The 20,875-nt window shown below is 37.0% G+C and overlaps 1 protein-coding gene across 3 annotated transcripts in view; it reads right to left on the reverse strand.

The window, feature by feature from the left end:
• Nucleotides 1-6,781: 6,781 nt before the first annotated feature.
• Nucleotides 6,782-20,875, reverse strand: part of Cog6 (component of oligomeric golgi complex 6) — a 60,672-nt gene continuing 46,578 nt past the window's right edge. For all 3 annotated transcript variants that reach the window (XM_070002910.1, XM_070002909.1, XM_070002911.1), the window contains 2 exons: nt 18,709-18,788; nt 6,782-11,772 (listed from right to left, as the gene is read on the reverse strand). In XM_070002910.1, coding sequence (XP_069859011.1) covers nt 11,625-11,772; nt 18,709-18,788 — 228 coding nt within the window. In that variant the 3' untranslated portion in view covers nt 6,782-11,624. The remainder of the gene's footprint in view (nt 11,773-18,708; nt 18,789-20,875) is intronic.

Genomic DNA, 20,875 nt, shown 5'->3' on the forward strand with positions numbered 1-20,875 from the left:
GACTGCTCTCTGCTTCAAACATAGTACCACTCTTCACATGAAGGATGGAGTAAGCTCAGTCCTTATTTATGAGGATACTCACCTCACCCACGAGGACCCACCCTTAGGATTTATCACCTTCCAGTCCTTTCAGTATGATCACCTTGTATGATTAAGTTTCAACAAGTAAATGGGGGGGGCAAAAACATCTAGATGATCACAGTATTGTATTCAACTGCATTCACTTTTAGCTCTGATCTGAACATAAAGTAATTGCTAATGGTCATTGTGTGTCTCACACTGTGATATATTACTTGGCATTGCACAGATTATTTAAGTCTAGCAACTAGCCTATTCTTTATTGCAATTGGTCACCTGTGCTTTATAAATAGGAAAATTGAAGTTGGTAGAAAGTAATAACTTTTCCAACTTTTCTACAACCAACAAACAATTGGAATTCATATTCAAATAATGCTCTTAGTCCCATTTGATACTGCCTGGCTGGAGGAAGGATGGCCTGCTTCAGCCACTCTGGGAAACTGGCATTCCTTTATCACCATAAGCATCCCCATGCTCTCTGACCCAGGAACTGTATTCCCAAGTGGAGGAATTCTCCTGCACTTACATTAGTATCAATACACAGGAGGGCTATGGAAGTACTGCTCAAACAAAAACTCTGGAAAACACTCAAAATTCATATGAGAAGATGGAGTGGTGAAGATGGAGGAACTATTCTGTTGGGTAGACCAATCCTTAACATTGTACAAAGTGGAAGAAATGGTTTCACCTTAAAAAGGATCAATGTAACATACATATGGGTGAAATTTTATTTACTTATTTTTTAAAAAGTAAAGTTAACGGTATGGACAAAAGTCTAGCAAATGAGAGGGATCCCTTGCATGGAAAGGCAGGATGTGGGATAGATATACATACAAAATTTAAAAGAAGTCCATAGACACTTGCTTTGTATGATTTGTGGCTATCATATAAATGAAGTAAATTATACTAATCAGATATCAAATCATTAAAACTTTCTTTTTTCCTTCCTTCTGCTTTCCTTTCTCTCTCTTTTTCTTTCTTTTTTATATTTTTATTGTAAAGATACTGTACAGAGGGGTTACAGTTACATGAGTAAGATAATGAGTATATTTCCTATCGAGCATTGTTAACTCCTCCTTTGTTTGTCCCCTACCATCCCTTCCCTCCCCTCCTCGCCAATTCCTCCCCTCTTCCCAAAGTTGTAAAGTTCATTTTCAACGTAGTGTCTTGTACAGCTCATTGTTACAATGGGTCAACCTGTATCCCTGTTTCAGCATTTTGTTATTTCCCTTCACCTCCCCAAATTAGAAAAATGTATATACAAGATGAGGTCACCGGAATCAAATACAGTGAAAACAGTGGTTATACCATGGGGGAAGAACATACAAAAGAAACAAGAAAAAATCACATAGTACATTATATATACATTAAAAACAACAGCAAGAAAGATAAAAACAACTTGAGGCCCTATCTTGGGGTTCTTTTCACTTAGTATCATCTTTTGTGGTCATATGTACATAGTTTATGACCTTTTCTACTTGTCAAGATTATCCTAGACATATACTACTAGACACTTTTCTTTATTCCTTCCTTCCTTTCCTTCCTTCCTTTCTTTTCCTCTCTTCCTTCCTCCCTCCCTCCCTCTTTCCTTCTTTTTCTCCCTTCTTTTCCTTCCTTCCATCCTCCCTCCCTCCCTTTTCTTTCTTTTCTTTCTTTCTCTTTCTTTTCTTTCTTTCTTTCTTTCTTTCTTTCTTTCTTTCTTTCTTTCTTTCTTTCTTTCTTCCTTCCTTCCTTCCTTCCTTTCTTTCTTTCTCTTTCTTTCTTTCTTTCTTTCTTTCTTTCCTTTCTTTCTTTCTTTCTTTCTTTCTTTCTTTCTTTCTTTCTTTCTTTCTTTCTTTCTTTCTTTCTTTCTTTTTCTTTCTTTCTTTCTTTCTTTCATCTTTCTTTCATCTTTCTTTTTATCTTTGTTCCAGTATTGATATTTGAACTTAGGGCCTTGGCACTGTCCCTTAGCTTTTTCACTCAAGGCTGGCACTCTAACACTTGAGCCACACCTCCATTTCTGGCTTCTTACCGATTAATTGGAGGTCTCACAACTTTCTTGCCCAAGCTGGCTTTAAACTATAATCTTCAGATTTCAGCCTCTTGAGTAGCCAGGATTACAGCCGTGAGACTTGGGTGCCCATAAAACTATCTTTAAAAAGTTATCATTGGGAGTTAGCTGCAAAACTCAGACGGTTTATCAGGAATTTCCCCTTCCCCCTACAGTGAAGGCACGAACAATTAGGTGACTACAAAGAAAAACATCAGACCCAGGGTGCATGCATGTGATTTCACTGGCTTTTTTCCCCCACTCTTAAAACTACCTGACTACCAGGGCTCTGAGATCTGGGTCTGGGTAAATAATCCTACTAGCATAGCAAAGCAGATGAGGGAGATCTGAGCCACCCACACAACACTGAAGAGCTCTACTGGGTAGGTCAGAAAATTGTGACTGTCCTTGCCTCCAGGCACTGATAAGCCACCTGCTAATTTCCAGTAGAAGCAGTTGAAGTATTAGCATGTCAGGCCCAGCTACCCCCAGTCCCTAGGACCAGTAAGTGAATGTCAGTGAGATATCAACACCCAGGCACTCCAGCTGAGGTAATTTAAGAGAGTGCATAATTACATGTAATAGAGTTAAAATATAATTGCCTCATTAAAATGGGTTACTAAATCTCATTTTGCATGAGTGTGAAGAAGACAGCGAGTCACATATGTTAAACTGCCAGGAAAAGAAATGGCATAAATGATTGTGAGCTGGTGAGAACTGATAGTGCCTGGCAGTGTCACCAGGATAGCAGATGACTCTGGTTGCTCAAAGACCAGGGACTGAGGGACTGAGTTTGGATGGCTCAGAGTTAGGGTCTCATCGTCTGCAAGGAGGTCTCCAGTCTGGAAACCAAAGCTCTTGTTTAGAGACCCTCTTTCCTTATCCTTTTGCTCTCTCTGGAGTTCACCCTTACATGGTTGTCCATAGCTGTAAACTTGAGTTTTCATGCCTGGTACAATTCAGAGGTAGAGTTCGAAATCTGGCCAAGTGCTGGTGGCTCTGGCCTGTAATCCTAGCTACTCAGGAGGCTGAAATCTGAGGATCACGATTGGAAACCAGCCAGGGCAGGGAAGTCCATGAGACTCCAATTAACAAACAATAAAGCAAAAGCAGAGGAATGTCTTAAGTAGTAAGAACATCCATCTTGAGCAAACAAACGTGAAATTGTGAAACCCTGAGTTCAAGCCGCCCCAGTATCCAACACACACACACACACACACACACACACACACGGGGGCGGGGGGAGGAGGAAAGAGACAGAGACAGAGAGAGACAGAGAGTGAAGGTTAGAGCCTAATGCAAAATACACGCCCAAGTCTCTGCCATCCTGTAAAGAAGCAAGTACAAGTGATATCTTCCCATCCTGGAAGTTTGTACCCCAAGTTCTGAATAGAAGCATTAATCAAAGCTTCTGCCATTACTCTCCACAGAGATAACACACTTTTTTCCTCCGTCTCCAAAATCACCTATCTCCTGAAGGGAGAGGGGTCTCAGCTGCTTACCCACTTTGGAATACTTTAATGAAAATAACATGTTTCCTGACCATAACCTGGGGCTCCTGTTACTTTGAGAAAGAGGCACCTCATTTTGTTCCCAAGTCTCCAGTGTAAGCTGAATCTGGCAATTAGAACAACTTAGCCCGGAAGCAAAATGTTAGCTTTTTGTCTCATTAAGACACCGCAATGAATGAGGTATTTTCTTTTCCGTATTAAATGCAGATATATGTTAACAATCTAGTGTCAATAACAAGACCCAAAATACACAGGAGTGTTTCTTATAGGTGTAGCTTAAGCAAGGAGAGGGAGGAAGGAAATAGAGAAGGAAAAGAAAACATGGTGACATACTCCAGCCCCTAACCATGTACAAAGCCTTGATTGGGCCTGAAAACCAAGTGGCATCAAGTCTGCACGGAAGAGCTTCAGACTTCAGACTCATCAGTCTTCATGACTCACCTCTGCAGGTGAGCCCCTGACTTCAACGGCAGGTTTTCACTCACATGGATGCGTGCGTTTCTATGCATGATTAAATACTCCGTGGATGCCTCTGATAAGTTCAGGAGAGCAAAAAAGGAGGAGGAGAAGCTTTTTAATTATAAGCAATTCAGTCTGGCAAGTGGAACTCTCAACCTGTCCAAGTCCTGGACTTCTGAACCTTGCCAAGTTCTCCATCTGCTCCTTCCGTGAGAGCTGTGGAAGTGGTGCAGATGCAAGTTCCCACAGAAAGAATTAGAAGATATTGGACCAAATGCTCAGCTCTAACAAATAAGAGTCCCAATTCTAGATAAAAGTTGGATTGTTAAGGCATTCCATTGCTCTGGTTTTGAGGTGGGGGCGGGGAAGAATGGTGTGGAAGGGGGAACAAACACACCAGATTTCAGTTCATCTTGATGAAATTTACGGAGTTACAAAGGCTCTCCTTGTTTCCCTTGGTTTTCTGGGTTCAGGCCAGGGACTCCTGGATGTCTACAATGCCCTGAGTGGATCTCCCCACCCCATCCCCATGCCTAGTTTCTCTGAGTGCCAGGATACTCCAGAATCCTCTGAATGGAGGCCTTGAATGTTATGAAACAGAAATTGGCAACTCTTTCTTTTAAGTTGCCAAGCCAGAGAAAAGGTGGTGGGTGGGAGGTGGAGGCACAGGAAAGGTGAATGCCATGTGTCAGCTGGATGTCATGACTCAAGGAGAAAGGTGCCTGCAATGGAGCACCCACTGCTCAAGTGGCAGGCAGATGGAAGGTAGATTGGCAAGGAGGGTGGAGACAGACAGTATTTCAGAGAACATCTACCAGCCAGATTTGGCCTGGTAGCAGCTGCTGAGTCTCTGCCAGACTGGCACAGCTATCAGGAAGCCTGGAGTGCCACCCTCTGGTAAGGGAGCCAAGGGTTGGTTACTGAATCCTGTAACAGAACCCTCCCCACAGGCACTTGGCATTTGAGCCTTAATGGCATTGGCACTTGGCCTAATTGCTCAGAATATGTGCTCAGTAGAGAGTAATTCTTCCACCACTCAGTAGCTGTCTGTACACAGTACAGAAGCTGTGATGTTTTTATTCCAATGATTCCTTTGCCGACCACCAAGATTCTTTGAACAGTTCTCTGAGGCAGTTGAGTATAATGCAAACTTGGAGCTTCACATTAGGTGTAGGCCAATGTAAAGGTTTTAAAACCAATAGGATGCCACCTAGAAGGAAATGTGCAGCACCCAGATACAAATAGGATGTACACTTTGCCTTAAAAAACTAGAAGCCAGAAAGCAATGTGACATATTTATAATTGTTAGTATAATTAAGTGCCATAGTTCATTTTAAGATAGGTTACTTTGGTTAATGAAATCAAGTTATCTCTAATGTATAAAAATCTCCTTTAGAGATTAAGTCATATGCTAGTATTCAAAACTCAATCTAAGTAGAATGACTGGGTAGAATTTAAGTCATTCATTCAATCAAGAGAGAAAAAGAGAAGACGAGAAATGAACAAAATGAAGGGTCCCTCAACATTCTGTTAGGAGTTGGCATACTGTACCACGTGAACAAAGCAATTGGAGCTGCCAGTAGTTTGCTCAGCAGTGACTAGCTTAAAGGATAAGTATACAGAATAGGAGACAGACTGAAAAATTCACCAGAGGGGCATGGCAGATCAATTTTATCCTCACCAATTGTGTGTGCGCGTGCACGTGTGTGTGTGTGTGTGTGTGTGTGTGTGTGTGTGTGTGTGTGTGTGTGTGTGTGCCTTTACTGGGCCTTGAACTCAGGGCCTAATGCTCTTACTTGACTTCTTCACTCAAGGATAATGTTCTATCAGTTGAGCCATAGCTGTACTTCCAGCTCTTTGCTAGTTAATTGGAGATAAGAGTCTCTTAGATTTTCTGGCTGGGCTGGCTGTAAACTGTGATACACATATCTCCACATCCAGAATAGGATTATAGGTGTGAGCCACCAGCTTCCTCCTCACTGATTTTTTTTTAAGGAACAGACTTCATTACTCCATCCCTGCTAAAAATTTCACTAGCAAAAATGCAAATTATATATTTCTAAATAGCTCACAGTTTGAACAAGAAATAATAAAATCTGAATACTTAGAAATGGCCTAGTCATATACAGCTCAAACTTACAAAACTAATAAGAAATATATAAAAATCTATAATCACAGTTAAAAATGACAGAAGTCTCAGCAGCTTATTGAGCTGCAAAAATCAAAAGGGAAAAAAAAACCCTAACATATCTATCCTTATTTTAGGTAGGGTACTACACCAGTAACTTCAGAAAACACTTCATTTCCTAGCCTAAAGAAGACAATTTATTAAAATAGATCTTAGCTGGATACATTGTCAGTAAATATAAACAAATGTAAAAGGATTGATATCCATAATATATTTTTGGTCACACTATAACTTTGCTTGAAATCCATAATAAAAGACAACTAAGAAATAATGTTTGGAAATATACTTCTAAATAATATATAGATCAAATAAATCACTATGGAAAATGTAAAATATTTTGAAGTGAAAGAAAATAAAAGTCTAACATAAAGACTTAGGGAGGGCTGGGAAGGTGACTCAGGGATACAGGTGGACCCATTGCAATAATGAGATGTACAAGATTTTATGTTGAAAAACGAACTTTACAACTTTGGCGTGGGGGGGGGTAAGGGGAAATAAAGGAGGAGGCAACAATGCTTGATAAGAAATGTACTCATTACCTTGCCCATGTAATTGTAACCCCTCTGTACAGTATTTTCACAATAAAAAAGAAAACAAACAAAAACCAAACAGGTATATTGCTAAGGTAATACAATGGCACTGAGGAAACACAGGTATCTGGTTCCTAGCAGACCACCACTGAGGAAAACTCACCAGGATGCAGAATATGGTCCTCAAACTAAAGATGCTTCATTCATTTTCCCCACAACATTGCCCAACTTCCACTAAAGACATGTCACCTTTCAGTGAACCTAAAATATCCATGTATTATTTAAATTAAATGCACTAACTTTTTTGCTTTGGGGGCACCATTTGCTTTTTGGGGGACAAATTTTCACAGGGCTCAGTACATGAATTGTCAATAAAAATAATATAAATATCTGATGACATATAATCAGCATCATAAAATCAATTCTATTGCTATATACAACTCACAATTAAAAGTGTAATCAATGAATACATAACATTTACAGTATTAAGAGTTGTAAATTTCTTAGGAATAAATATATCAAAAATTTCAGAGGTTTACATGAAGATTAGAAAATATTTGGAAAGACAATTACCCTAAGAAGGAAAATTTAATGTTATGATTTTGCTTATCTTAAAGATCTATTCTTACAAACTGATATATAGATTCTAAGTAATTCTCAGTAGCTGTTTAGAAGTGTAAGTTGAATGTCTATTATATTGAGCAATGTAACTAGCTTTTTGTGGAGAAGAGCAGAAAGCCAAGAATGGCTAAGATGTTCTACATGAAGAAAATAGAGCACCATCCCACGTACCAAGAGTTTTAATAAGGCTCCAATAATTAAGGTGTTTTTATTGGCAGATTAATAATCAAATCTACCAGAAAACACACTCAAATACACAAATGCACCATATCTATGGAAGTTTGTTTTATGACAGACATGGCACTAGTCTCTGTCCAGTATTAATTATTCACAGAAAAAGACTGTAGGTTACCAAGCGCATTTTGAGGGCTAAAAGTCTACCACTTGTGCAGATCTATGGTTAATAAAAAATATGCAATTCTTTACATTAACTTGTGACTACTTGGTGCAAAAATAGTTATCTCTTTTGGAAGACCCAAAATATAGGTAGGGCACTATGTTTAGTTTGTATTTTCTTTTAAACAACATTTTGGGGGTTGTTAATGCTTACCTTGCTAATATCTTTGTTTCTGAAAAGGAACTAATAGAGTTTTAAGCCACATAAATTCCTGGTCTGCAATTAAATAGTATTACAACTATGTAGAGTCATAATCAAATCTTTCATTTCCTTTTCCTGAATTCAAAGGTAATCTTTCTACTTCAGTTCAATCCTCATAGCATTTTACAGTCTATCCAAGGCCTGCCTAGCAAAACAGCACCAGCTCTGGCCTGAACCCTGCAAACTACATTATTCAGATGGCAACTCAGGAAATATCTTTGGCTTCCCAACACAGGAGATCTAACTTTTTATGCTGGCTTACACTCCAACTTCTTGTCATCTTGCTTTTAGTAAGCTGAAACTATGCTAGCTGCAGTGCAATTTCAGATCTAGACACTGATGGAAACACAGTCTCATGGTGGCAAAGTTATAAACATTAAAAATTCTAGAATCACTTAGATTTCCAGTTTTAAATATAAAGAAGAAAATACATTGTCAGAAAGCTAGGTACCACCTTGAAGGCAGCAAATATTTTATATGAAAACTTTTGGCCCTATCAAAGTTTTCTCCAATTCAGCTCATTTTTTGGTAAGCTTACTACAATTTATGTTTACTTATTAAATTACCTGTGCTAAGAAAGTTTTTATTTCTAACATTTTCTGTCATTAATGTTAGTTATATTTGACAGGCTGGCATCCTGGTGTTAGTAGAGCTATATTATTAATTTCTCAGGTAACTTGTAGTAATTTTATCTTTGAACTTTTAAAAACATGTAATTATAGTATGAATTTCCAAAGGCATACTCAGTAGAGAATTAAGTATGCATTTTCAACAGATATTATCATGACTGATAACCATGTATAATTATAAGCCCAAAGTAACCATATGTGGGCCAAGCTAGATTACCTAAACTATATTTAATAAGAGAAAAGTCAACTTACATGCTGCAAGTATATAGTAGTATTATATGACTGCAACTGATTATTGCAAGAGAAACAGTTCCTTGTTTTCTGTTGGCCTCAAGGCTCTCAGAGGGTATGGCTAAATCTCGAAAAAAAAATTACAGCTAGAGCTCAAAATCTGAATTTAAGACATGCAAATTAGCCTGTTGTAGTTTCTCATTGGGATAAAATTCATGTAACAAAAAGCTAACTATGTCATAGCATAAAAGTCATTGCTTTTTAGTATCTAATACTGTGCAGCCATCATCATTATCTAATACAAGAACTTTTTGACTCTCTTCTCTCCCTATTCCATGGAAACTGTTCATTTATTTTATGTCTCCATGGATTGGCCTACTCTGGACATTTTATTAAAATAAATAAAAGGAGATGTAGCACGGTGGATTGCTACACTTCTTTCAATTAGTATAATGTTTTTAAGATTTATCTACCTTGTAACATGTGTTAGCACTTAACTCCTTCTTATGGATCAATATTTTACTGTATGGCTCTATCACATTCTGTTTACCTTCACTGATGATATTTGGGTTATTTCCACTTTGCAGCTATTGTAAATGCCACTTTAGACATTAGTATAAAAGCTTTATGTGGTCATAGAGGTTTCCAAAATTTTTGGCATACTGAATTGCTTGGTATGATCCCATCAATTCCTTCACATACACACCAACTGGTTACTGTCCTTTCAACTTTCTAATATCCCTGTCATCCTAGTCTGTGCAAAGTCCTATCTCACTGTGGTTTTGATCTGCATTTCTCTAAGATGTTAGAGCTCTTTTCATGTGCTTACAAGCATAACTTCTTTGGAGAAATACCTACTCGAATCCTTTGCGTATTTTAAAATTCAGCTGTCTTTTGGAGTTTTAAAATGTCCATTCTGAAGATATGTAGTCTGGGTACTAGTTCTTGGCAGGTATATGGTTTACCAATATTTTCTACCATTGTGTGGTTGTCTTTTCATTTTCTTGATAGTGTTTTTATTAATGTACAAATTTTAAATTTTGATCACATCTAAATTTTTTCTTTGGATGCTTGTACATTTGGTGACATTTTAAAGCAACTCTTGCCTAATACAAAGCCATAATGAATAAGTATGACATCCCAAGTTCAAATGCCAATACTGGCAAAATATATACATAAAAATACTGTGAAGATTATTTCTTTAGAAATAGTTTAATGCTTTATTTTGGAAACCAGACAAAAAGCAAAATAATTCTTCCCTAGAAAACAAAGGAATTCACCAATGGCAAGATATCAATCTTTTCTCACAGAAGAAATAAATTATGCAATGTTAAGCCCCTAACTTTTATTATATTTTATTTGTTATATATGACACTAAAGATTTATACAGACTAAAGATTTATATTTAAATGGATTTCTCCATATTTGTATATATACATATATACACACATGTATATATGTATACTTAATTTAGTATATTTGTATATTTAATAAACATTTACTTACAGCAAATCAAAGTCTATGAGACATATAAAACCACATCTGTAGCCAGATCACACTTGCAATACTAGCTATTCAGAAGAATCAAAGTTCAAAGGCAACCAGAGTAGGAAAATCAACTGAGACTTCATCTCTAAAATACCAGTAAAATACCAGATATACATACATATATGCATGTATGTACGTATGTACATACACACACTCTTGTACTAAGAATTCACATTCCTGTGAATAGCAGATAAACTTGGTAGTTCTTGGAATTTAGGGTTCACATAGTGTGATAAAATCCTGTCTCTGTCTTGAAATGTTGGGCTTCTTACTTTAAGCTCAGGTTGCATAAACACCTAAAACACATAAATTGCTGAGTCCCACCTTGACCTCTCTATGCAAGGCTTCAATGAAGTCTACCCTATTTCAATTCTTTTCTCTCTTTTCTGGCTGCTTATTTTAAATCACATAAAAATATGTGTAACTGATGGTGCAGTGTGGCTGGAAATACAACAGCAACACAATCTGCAGTTACTTTTTTCTCTTCTGACAACACTGTTGGACAGAGACACAGGCTAGGTCACAAAATGCTTCTCAATATACCTGCTCACATTAATCACTAATAAGCAAGTAAATGGATCTTCAGATAGATATTTATTGATAATGATAACTCAAGTTTAGACTAACTTTTATCTATTAATTTAGAACCTGCTTTTTAAAAAAAAGTCCTTCAAACCTCCCATACCATTTTTTTGGTCATGTTTCAGAATAAAAGGGAAAGGGTTAGGCACCAATGGCTCATGCTTGTAATCTTAGCTACTCAGAAGGCTGATATCTGAGGGTTGTGGTTCAAAGCCAGCCTAGGCAGGAAAGTCCATGAGACTCTTATCGCCAACAAATTCCAAAAAAAAAAAAAAAAAAAAAGCTGGAAGAAGAGCTTTGGCTCAAGTGGTAGAATGTTAGCTTTGAGTGAAAGGACGGGGGGGGGGGCAGGAAGGAGGGCGGGGGGGGGGGAGAAATGAAATGCAGAATAGAAAGGCAATAACAAAGAAGAGAGCCTGGAGATCTAGACAGCAGATACAGAGCAGTACTAACTCAGGTCCACATTGATTTATTTCCACTAGTGAGAATCAAAGACCTACAATCTTATGATTAAAAAAAAAATACTCTCCAATCTCAAAGTACAAATTAGTAGGCCAGGAACCCAAACAACAGTTAGTGTTTTAGGGAAGTGATATTTTAGTGACCCATGGAGATGATCAGGAGAGCAGAGTCTGCACTTGCTGGGGTGGCCGGTGCAGAATGCTCTCTGGATCTTTATATTCGTTGTCTGGATTCATCACAGCTGCATACACCTCACCATAGGCTCTGCAGACCAGTTCCGTAGATTGTTTCACAATCTGTTCTCTGTTGACAAACAAAATATGAACATGTCACCTGAAAATACTAAGAATTGCTAAGAAAGCTTCCCATCTGAATTAATGCATTACATTTTCATACTTATCAAATGACTGCTGTTTAAAAATTACTGTAAGCCAGATGCCCATGACTCACACCTTTAGCTAGGATTACAGGAAGCTGAGATCTGAGCATTGAAATTCAAAGCCAGCCTGGGCAGGAAAGGCCATGAAACTCTTATCTCCAATTAACCATCAAAAAACTGGAAGTAGAACTGTGGCTCAAGTGGGAGAGTGCTAAATAGCTCAAAGACAGAGTCTGCCTGAGTTCAAGCCCCCAAAATTTGGCACAACGATACAAAACAAAAAAGAAATCATTGCACAACTATACAAGTTACTTTTTGATTGTAGGATGAAAGACATCTTAAAAATATTTATCACTTTACTAAAGTCTTCCTAATTGCTAAAGTCTTCCTTATTGCTAGGTCCCAAGATAGCAGGGACAATGTTTTGTTTGTTGCTATGTCCTTATGGTTAGAACAGTGCCTGGCATATATGGATACTCCTTTGCTTAGAATGGGTTCATGCTCTGATAAACCCATTGGAATATGAACACACTGGAAATCAAAGATGTATGTACTACATTTAAGCTAACAAACACAGTAACTTAGATACTGGGTTAGCTTTAAATATGTTCAAACAATTAACATTAGCCTATAATTGGATAAGTCATCTAATACAAAGTCTATTCTGTAAGTAATGTTGCCCAGTATCATTCCCCCTTCAAAGTCACCCCCAATGACTTAGCTTTCTTAGCTTTTTCATGCTTGGCCCAACCTCCTAATAGTTCTACCATCTCCAGATAAAACCACAGGTTGGCAACCCAGTCATTTGTGTCTTAGGGGGTATTTACAATTCAAACCCTAGTAAGCTCCTAGGATAACCACTACATTTCCTAGATTTCTTTTAATCTCTCCCTGGTACTGGGCTAAAATATGAGTCTTGTGATAGAACAGATTGCAGTATTCTCATAAATATACATCTCTACAAAAAACACACATGAAAAAGAATAATGTAGTGTAGCAAATGCTTTAAAACTATCCAGCTAGAAAAATACTGGGCTCATTAAATCTGCAACAATTCTCACTATGTTGCCATGGTACTTACTTCCTGCCATTCCCCAGACACTTGTACTATTCACGTATCACTACATTGAGTTCTGAGAACGCTGACATTCACTTTCTGATTCCGACAATAGCTAAATTAAGAATGTGTCTTTTAAGCTTTTGTCCTGAGCTTACTTTCCTCGTAGTGTTTCCTATTTCTGCAAAGGGCATGCATAACCAAATTGTACCACCTCAGTCAGGCGTCTAATGACTATTGTCCATCCAGAGGACATAAGAAAATTTTCATTCAGTCTTCCTCTTCCCCAGCTATTTCTACATCCATGATAAGCACTGCTGTTAGATAAGCCTTCTGAAGCAGAATAGTTACTATGTCTTGCCATTACTTGGGCTCTTCGATAAACTTCGGTGGAAGTCAGAACTCCTTCCTCTTGATACTCTGCATTGGTGCAGCCACTCCAGTCCGAAGTAGCTCATTCTTCCTCTTGGCTCTGTGCTTAATAAGACCAGCATCTTTGCTGTCAATCCTCCATTTGCCAACTTAAAACCCTTGCCACTTTCAACACACTTTAACGTTCTGCAAAGATGTACTTTTGCATCTATGAAATCTCTGGTCTTAAAATAGATAAATACTCCTTTTTGGAAGGTCCACAATACTTTTTCTGTCCCTCTCTTATACCATTTGCCATTCCTTATCTACATTAAAGCTTGTACATTTCCTTAGACTCACACTCCAATTTTTCTGTGTTGAGGGAGGAGGTAGTTCTGCATCAAATGCATGTAACAAGTGAAATAGAACCTAACTTGAAGAATCAAAATGTACTTTCATAAGTATTTGTAATTTAAGAAAGATATAAAGTTTAATTCTTAGCTATCCCATAAGACTTTATGTAATTTGATATTGCTCACTTTCATGTGCCCCTCAAAATAGTATATTTGGAGTGCTCACTGAAAGCTCGAAGTAGACCAAGAGGCTTTTATAAATTTAAGGAGTCCTATTCTGGGCCCATTGGCTGGCTTGTTCTTCTTTAAGTCCTGAGTTATTGGCTTGTTCAGGTTGAGCTCTTGTGTCATGTAGTGACTGGCTGAGCAGACCAGCATAATAGTACAGTGGCAATAACAATTGTTCATTGTTGTCATACAAGTCATCATACAAGTCAATGCAATGAAGTCACCAAGAAGAGAATATATTCTTTAGGTTGTTTTCCTATAAACTATGTGGGTGATTTATATAAACATTTATATTGAAATGGATCTCATTTTATCTGTATATATATATATACACAAATATATTTACATATATAAGTATATTTAATGTATATATTTAATAAAATTTTACATCAAATCAAAAGCCTATGAGATATATAAAAACACATCTGTAGCCAGGCTACACTTGCAATACTAGCTATTTAGAAGAATCAAAGTTCAAAGGTAGAGTAGAAAAATTGATTGAGACTTCATCTCTAAAATAACCAGTAAAAAGCAGTATATATATGTATATACAGATATACATACATATATGCATGTATGTACGTATGTACATACACACACTCTTGTAACTAAGAATTCACATTCCTGTGAATAGCAGATAAACTTGGTAGTTCTTGGAATTTAGGGTTCACATAGTGTGATAAAAGCTTGTCTCTGTCTTGAAATGTTGGGCTTCTTACTTTAAGCTCAGGTTGCATAAACACATAAATTGCTGAGCCCACCTTGACCTCTCTGTGCAAGGCTTCAATGAAGTCTACCCTATTTCAATTCTTTTCTCTCTTTTCTGGCTGCTTATTTTAAATCACATAAAAATATGTGTAACTGATGGTGCAGTGTGTCTGGAAATGCAACAGCAGTTACTTTTCTCTCTTCTGACAACATTGTTGGACAAAGACACAGGCTAGGTCACAAAATGCTTCTTAATATATCTGCTCACATTAATCACTAATAAGGAGGTAAATGGGAGTATGGGAATATGGGAATGTATATGTGTGTTGTTTTGCTTTTAATAATAGCCAATGCATTACCTATGTAGGATGATCTAAGGAAATATAAGTTTGTGGCCAAGAAAAGAATCTAAGTAGTTGAGTAAGATGTGGAGGGAAATCTACTTCAAAATCTTAGTTCAGTATCTAAACCCCTTGGTAAGACAAAGTAACTTGCCATTTTCAAAGAGTGCTAAAGCTCCCAAAATTAGAATAGAGAGATATGCTTAGTACATGCTCTGAGCAAACTGGGCTAGTATTATCTCCTTTATGCAGGAAGAGATGATACTAGAAACTGGTTTGGAAATTTACTTAGCAAGATGATACTGCAAGGATGTTTGATCTTTCTTTTAATTAATGGAGTTTCACAATGAATGCAACAAAATGATGCCAAACTATTTTTCAAAAAGGAAACAGCTCAAAAATACTAGTAGGTATTATTCTGAAAATTGGCTAGACAGATTGATAATGATTTTGTAACAAGTCAGATGCTAGATTTTAGAAGTAGCATTGGGTTCTTTACACTAAACAATACCGATTTTGGGGGTGTACAAAGCATTCATTACTCACACTTCATCTTTATATAATCTATGGTCTGTCTGGACACAATGTATATAATAGAAGTACATAGAAATAGGTTATTACTTCTTCCAAGAAGTTCAACATCATAATAAGATACAATAAGGAATAGTAAAGATAATTTTTAAAGTACAGAGTAATTGATAAATGCAGAATAAATTATTGAAAATTCTGAAATAGTAAGTTATATTGTTCTCAAGGCCTAACAAGCAAATTAAATTTACTGAAGTGTTGTTGTAACTCAGGGATATTTCTGTTTCTAGGCTAAATTAGCTTATAAATGTCTCTAACTCACAATGCAGCTGAGAAACCATTATAAGTCTAAAATAGAGGAAACTAGAAAAAAGCAATACTGCTTAAACACAGATAATTAAACCAAACCAATACACCCCAATGAAACTTTTTAACTTTACTTTAAATGTCGATGCCTAATAGCATTTGTTTCAATCTGTTCCTCAGTTTAAGAAAGCACTGAAGCTGGGTGCTAATGGATTATTCCTGTAATCCTAGTTACCTAGGAGGTTGAGATATGAGGACCATGGTTCAAATTTAGCCTAAGCAGGAAAGTCCATGATTCTTGTCTCAATTAATGAGCAAAAGCCAGAAGTAGAGGTATGGTTCAAGTGCTAATACTGAGCACAGAAGCTCAGGTACAATGCCTAAGCCCTGAGTTCAAGCCCCAGTACCAGAACAAAAAACCTCAACTACAGCTTTCAGCTTTAAAATTATACTGCCCAACTGAAGCAAGCAATTTAATGAACTCTCACTTTAAAAAATTGTATTTACACATGTGCACACACACAGGCATGTACATACATGTTACTTTAGGGATTTAGATTCCCTTAATAATTATTTATAATAAGCATGTAAACTCTTTGTATATAAAAAATGAATGTTTCTGTAATGCTGAACCTGTGTTATTATCTATTTCATTTTGTATTTTCATTTTAATATCTCTTATTTCTAGTAATAATTACCATGTAAACTAAATCCATGATGACAATAAATAATCTCTATCTGGTCACAATGCTTCTGGAAGCTTGGAAACATATCCACTGAGCACTGCATTAAATTTACTTCCCCTTTCTGCAGCATATGGTGGCACTCAGCCTTTATCTGATCAACCTTAGCCAAGGCCAGAGCTGATGGGTGAAGAATTATTTCTGTAGTTCTGCTTTTTAGAACACAAAAGAATAGACAAAAAGGGGATGGGGGAAATATATTATTTTGATATAAGCTATGATCATCTATATTAGCTTCTCAGGTGTCTTTGTTACCAGGAAACCTTCTTGCAATTAATTTATTACATTCTGCCCCACTGGCAGTTTAATAATTTATGGAAATACAAGTATAATTTTCAAAAAATAAAAATCACGACCCTTATACAGATTAAGAATGAACACATGTAAAAAAATAAATAACTCATTAGTAAGGAAAATACTAACAGGGTGAAGACCTTTTAAGGAATTGCTCATAGCTATAAGGACTATCCTTCTTATTGGGCTGAATCAACAAATCAATATGTGGACAAAATTTGGGACTTTCAATCAAAAGTAAAAGGAATCTAACAGAAGTGCTATCTCAATATAGCATGCCTGCCTGACCTGTCCACAATCACTCAATGTAACACCAAACAGAGAGGTATTCTCCAGACCTCATTTACCTTATTTCCAATATCAGAAACTTTTCAACATATACACCTAGAAAGCATCCATTATACCAGTGTAGCATCTAATAGCAAATAAAATAAGCATGTGGTTAATTTACTGTTACTAAAAAGAAAGAACTGAGGGAAGAGGAAATCAGCTCCAGAATTTCAGAGCAGCAGCATCTGCAAGTCACTTCTGCACCAAAATTCCATGGAGTAAGAAATTCAATTTGTCCACTTACAAATGGTAGTACTGTCATAGCCTCGTAAAAATGTATTTCAAGATTCTTAAGGAAGACCGATAATAGAACCACATGGCAAAATGATTCTAATTTTAAAATAGGTTCATAAAATTTGACTAGATTTTACATAATTATTTAAAGCATTGACTTGAGCTAGGAACTACTTACTTCTAGAATTGGAGAGCTTGTCATTAATCAGTACTTTAGGATTTTGGTTGCCATAACAACATGATACAAGTTTCTTCATTACCATAAACCTAACATGTCTAAAAATAGCTGATTTCAGCAGTCAGGTTCTGTGATCACTAAGAATGAGCTTTATTATGGCACCAGTTACTGCAGTCAAGGTACCACAGGAGTGGGGGTGCTAAAGAGTTAAGGATGAAATTAAGACAAAATAATATGATTATGAATGCAGAAAAATACAGCAAAAATATCACAATGGGTCGAGTCAACTGTTCATTTCAGGTTCACTTTCTGTATCTCAAAGTGCAAGTATAGCATGTTTTACCTGAGATTGAGGACACATCTCACCTAGTAATCTTTTATACAGGCACATTATCTTTTAGGGACTCTTTAAAAATACTAGAAAACATATCGGCAACATAGAAAATTTAACAAGAACACAGTCCAGTCAGTATTGGTGGAGAACAGGCAATGGAACCAGAAAACAGTAGGTTCAAATCTTGGTTCTGCTTCTAATTGTTGGAAATTGGTTTGATTGTTCAATCTTCCTAATTAGCCATGGAATCAGGAGAGGAAGCAAATGACATCCAGTGTGCTGGGCTGTCCAGCTATGATGTTTGGTAGTTCTGGCGCAGTAAATGCATTTCTGGCTTACATGTTAAGCTTGAGATGAGTTTACTAGAATGTTAAGCTCATCTGTAATCTAGGATGGCATATATAATATTAAACAATTTTAAACTTTCTACAGAAAACCTGGGAGGTCCAAAAGAGTCTAGCTTGGTCAATCCCCTGAGGAGCCGAGGCAGGAAAAATGGTTGAAAATCATAGCTCTTCAAAGACAATACTACTGGTCTTGAAAATATTTTTTTCCAGGAAAAATACTTGATATTTACAATTATGTGGACCAGGCAGAGTACTGGTGGCTCATTTCTATAATCCTAGCTACTCAGGAGGCTGAGATCCAGAGGATCATGATTTGCAGCCTGCCAGGGCAGAAAAATGTGTTGAAACTCCATCTCAGATTAACTAGCAAAAGGCTAGACTAGATGCATGGCTCAAGTTGTAGAGCAGCATCTATGAGTAAGAAAAGCCAAGTAAAGGCTCAAGGCTTTGAGGTCAAGCTCTAGTAATGACCAAAAGGAAAAGAAAGTGAACCTTTCTTCCTCAACTAATTAGTAGTGAAACACTTACTTTACTGTGGCACTTAGGAGAAAATTCAGCTGTGGCATTAAGAGGTTGTCGGGGGCTGAAAGGTAACGATCAAACTGAACCTAAAAGAGAAAGAGAAAGAGAAAGGTAAGACAGTGTATATTTTGCTAACAAATAACTCAAACACAACTACTTAATGGTTAAATCTTAGGAAAAATGATACATCTCAATTAACTAGTTGCTATTCATATGGGTATTTCTAAAATATTCTAGGACTCCCTAACACTGCCAACTTTTAAATACAGTCAATATAAACAATGCTTTTAAAAATCCAAGGATTTTTTAAACAGACATGGCAGTGGCTCATGTCTGTAAACCTAACTACTCAGGAGCCAGAGATGTGAGAATCACCATTCAAAGCCATCTTAGGCAGGAAAGTCCATGAGGCCCTTATCCCCAATTAACCACCAGAAAACAGGAACTGGCACTGTGGCTCAATTGGTAGAGCGCTAGTCTTGAGTTGAACAACCACCACCAAAAAAAATCCTAAATGCCAAGGCGGCTGCCTGGGTAGTAACTGCAGCATTTTAGAGTCCAGCTGAGATGGAGGGAAGGTTGGAATTTAAAAACTGATGTGTAATCATTACCAGGACCTTGTTACTGATGGAAGAAAAGGGATGGCTTCACCATGCTAGATGTGTTTAGACTATCTTACATTATTAAGATACATATATGTGTTCTTTGCCCATTTGTTTTGTTGTATAGTAGCTTTATCCCTTACTAGATCATGTCTGTTTCCATCACAGTTCTTAGGAGACATTTGGTTATTAAATGGGTTCTGGACGACAAATGTTCTTACTACTGTTTAGGTGAGGAACCCCTGGAAGCAGATCTGGGTCTGGAGAAGCAGACTACTTGTGGGTATCCTGAAGCATCTTTGAAATCTTCCAGAGGAACATTTGTATAGAAAACCATGAAATACATTTTTAAAAAAACACACAACCAAGTCTTTGTTGCTTTAGAGATATGGCATGTTCAACTTAGTTCTATTTAATTACATGTATGGTTATTTATTTATTTAGGACAAGACCTTGTTTTGCTGCCCGAGCTGGCCTTGAACTCATGATCTTCCTGCCTCTGCATCTCCAGGGCTCAGATTACAATCGTGGCCTGTCTTGCCTGTCAACTTAATTATTTTTAAAATTAAGACAAGGCACATAAGAATTTCACTATTGATTTTATTTTGGACTATGTTAGGAGAGAAGGAAAAATAGAGGTAAGAGACACTTAAAGAGAAATAAGTAATTTTATTAATCTTTGCAAAACCATATCTCTTGGGCTGGGAATGTGGCATAGTGGTAGAGTGCTTGCCTAGATGCATGAAGCCCCATGTTTGATTCCCCAGTACCACATAAACAGAAAAAAGCCTTAAGTGAAGCTATGGCTCAAGTGGTAGAGCGCTAGCCTTGAGCCAAAGAGGCTCAGAGACAGTGCCCAGGCCCTGAGTTCAAGCCCCATGACAGGCAAAAAAAAAAAAAAAAAGGCATATCTCTTTGTCTTCTGAGTTTTTTGTTTTGTTTTGGTTTGGTTTTTTACCTTGTCATGAATTTACTGGATATCCTGTTAAGTTTACATGTAACTTTTTAGGAAGCTTAAGTTTTTTTCTTAATGAATCTATATGTCATTTGTTTTCATTTCTTTTATTTCTAATTTAATTTTTTATCTTTATTTAATTTACTTAAATTTCCTTTGTGCTGGTACTAGGTATTCAGGGCCTGGGTGCTGTCCTTAGCTCAAAGCTGATGTTCCAGCACCTGAGCTACAGCTCTACTTCTGGTAGTTTGCTGGTTAATAAGAAATAAGAGTCTTAGCAGATTTTCCTGCCCAGGTTGGTTATGAACAATCATCTTCATGGATCCTCAGCCCCCTGGGTAACTAGGACTACAAGTGTGAGCAACTGGTACCCAGCTTATTTTTTAACCTCAGATTTTCCTTGCAGTTCTATAGTTTTTGCTGGTATAGTATTTGTTTAAAACATGGAAATTATGATCATCACTTCTATACACAGCATCTTTTGTACTGTATCCCTATGCATCCCAGTGAGTGCTGTACATTCCACTATATCAGTATAGATCATTTTGCCTTCTTCTTTGCATGACAGGTAAATTCTAAGCTTCTCCCTTTACTTGCAGTTATTTTTTGTTCTGGA

Source organism: Dipodomys merriami, unplaced genomic scaffold (assembly GCF_024711535.1).
Source record: "Dipodomys merriami isolate MVZ:Mamm:240054 unplaced genomic scaffold, mDipMer1.0.p SCAF_6, whole genome shotgun sequence".
Lineage (NCBI taxonomy): Eukaryota > Metazoa > Chordata > Mammalia > Rodentia > Heteromyidae > Dipodomys > Dipodomys merriami.